Genomic DNA, 1,591 nt, shown 5'->3' with positions numbered 1-1,591 from the left:
CGTATCGCGCCATCTGAGTTTTGATTCACCGTGTTCGATAACCCAACAATGAAGCCTTCCATGCCTTTAAATATATGACATTAACTAAAAATTAATTATCAACAGTTGCCAACAGCACATTTATTTTACAAACCTTGAAGATCAAATGTGTATAAAACAGCGTACAAAACTTGATAATTTCTCGTCAAATCAACTATGAACCAGTTCTTAAAGGGTGTTGTTTCGGTCGTCAATTTACATAAATTGTTATTTCCTTTGCTGCCGTCAACACAATTGTTTGCGATGTACGTTGAATCAGGTGTGCTCATATAGGCAGGCTTCTTGAGTGCCACATTTTCATATTGCAAAAAACTTTCTGCAAATTTTTCAATACGTTACAAGTATTTTATTTCATTTTTTATATGAAAAATAGCTTCTTTCAAAGTGTTGGAAACAAAACCAACTATTGGTATAAACTTCCATTTCGACGAATTGAACAGCTTTATGCACTAAATCTGTCACATATTGCTCGACCTGCAACGATTGCTGTATAATAACGAATCTGTAAAATTTTTCTTGGTCAACGCAGTTCACACTCATTACTTGACCAGCTGTTGTAACTTCTACCGGCCACTGCCCACACAGGTCATAATTTCCTCGAATTGTTGCTGTCGAGTTAACAGCTGCATCAAAATAATTTGTCAGTCCGACGATGAAGTAGTTCATACGTTTATCTAAAACGTTTCAATCGATTTCAAATTTTATTTCAATTATTTAAATATTTACGTGATTTTAAACTTAAAGCAAACTCACAGCAAAATGCAAGGCTGGTACAAGCCTGATCCGCCCTGTTGAAGACCGTAACAAACTTGGCCTGGTACGCATTCACGAGATCAACCACAAACCATCCTGAATATTGAAAAGAAGATCCATTAGAACGAACAAAGTTGATTAGGCTGGCGTTATCGCCATCAACTCCGTATTCAGCTATGTAAGGTGAGTAAAGAGAGGAGATGAAGGCAGGTTTCTTCAACGCCACATTTACGTACACCGCTGATGAATAATAAAAAAAATTTTAAATTATTTCGACTGTTAAGTTATTTGTACGACAAAAAGTTTCAAACTCTACATTCAAGTGCCATGAGAAAGCTCAGAAGCAAAATTATTGCGGACAAATATTTAAACTTCATATTTTTAAATTTTAGAATTTTGCGTTTACGTCGAAAAAACTTTACTACATATTACCGTTATCTTTAAAATTAACAGAAATAACTAAATTTAAAAAATATTTCTCATAAACTTCACTATCAATAACAGTCCGATAAAACATTAAGGTTCCACCGTAATACCATATAAACTTCAGTTAATAGCACGCATTCAACAGGTAGTTTGTTAGCTAGATAGATATGCAAGATAGCTAGTTGCTCGGGTAGGTACTGGCGAGAGAGTAGCAGCCAGACAAAAACCAAGGAAGTTCTTGCTCATAGAGCTTCTTCATAGGTGTCATTATGTTTGTGCAACAAGNCGTGAGATTCAGACATCTAAAATCGAATCTTATTATAAAAAATCTAGCTACTAAAGTTCATACATGGCAATATGCTGTACATAGTGT

At 34.9% G+C, this 1,591-nt stretch overlaps 1 protein-coding gene across 1 annotated transcript in view; it reads right to left on the bottom strand.

Moving 5' to 3' along the window:
- The window catches only part of HELRODRAFT_163142 (hypothetical protein), a gene marked incomplete at both ends in the record, with an annotated part of 18,773 nt that extends 17,287 nt beyond the window's left edge, over positions 1 to 1,486 (bottom strand). The window contains 4 exons of the mRNA XM_009027105.1: positions 134 to 355; positions 444 to 713; positions 793 to 1,032; positions 1,417 to 1,486. Coding sequence (XP_009025353.1) covers positions 134 to 355; positions 444 to 713; positions 793 to 1,032; positions 1,417 to 1,486 — 802 coding nt within the window. The remainder of the gene's footprint in view (positions 1 to 133; positions 356 to 443; positions 714 to 792; positions 1,033 to 1,416) is intronic.
- Between the last annotated feature and the right edge of the window lie 105 nt (positions 1,487 to 1,591).

This window comes from Helobdella robusta (genome assembly GCF_000326865.2).
Source record: "Helobdella robusta unplaced genomic scaffold HELROscaffold_5, whole genome shotgun sequence".
NCBI lineage: Eukaryota > Metazoa > Annelida > Clitellata > Rhynchobdellida > Glossiphoniidae > Helobdella > Helobdella robusta.
This window is presented reverse-complemented; position numbering and strand designations above follow the sequence as displayed.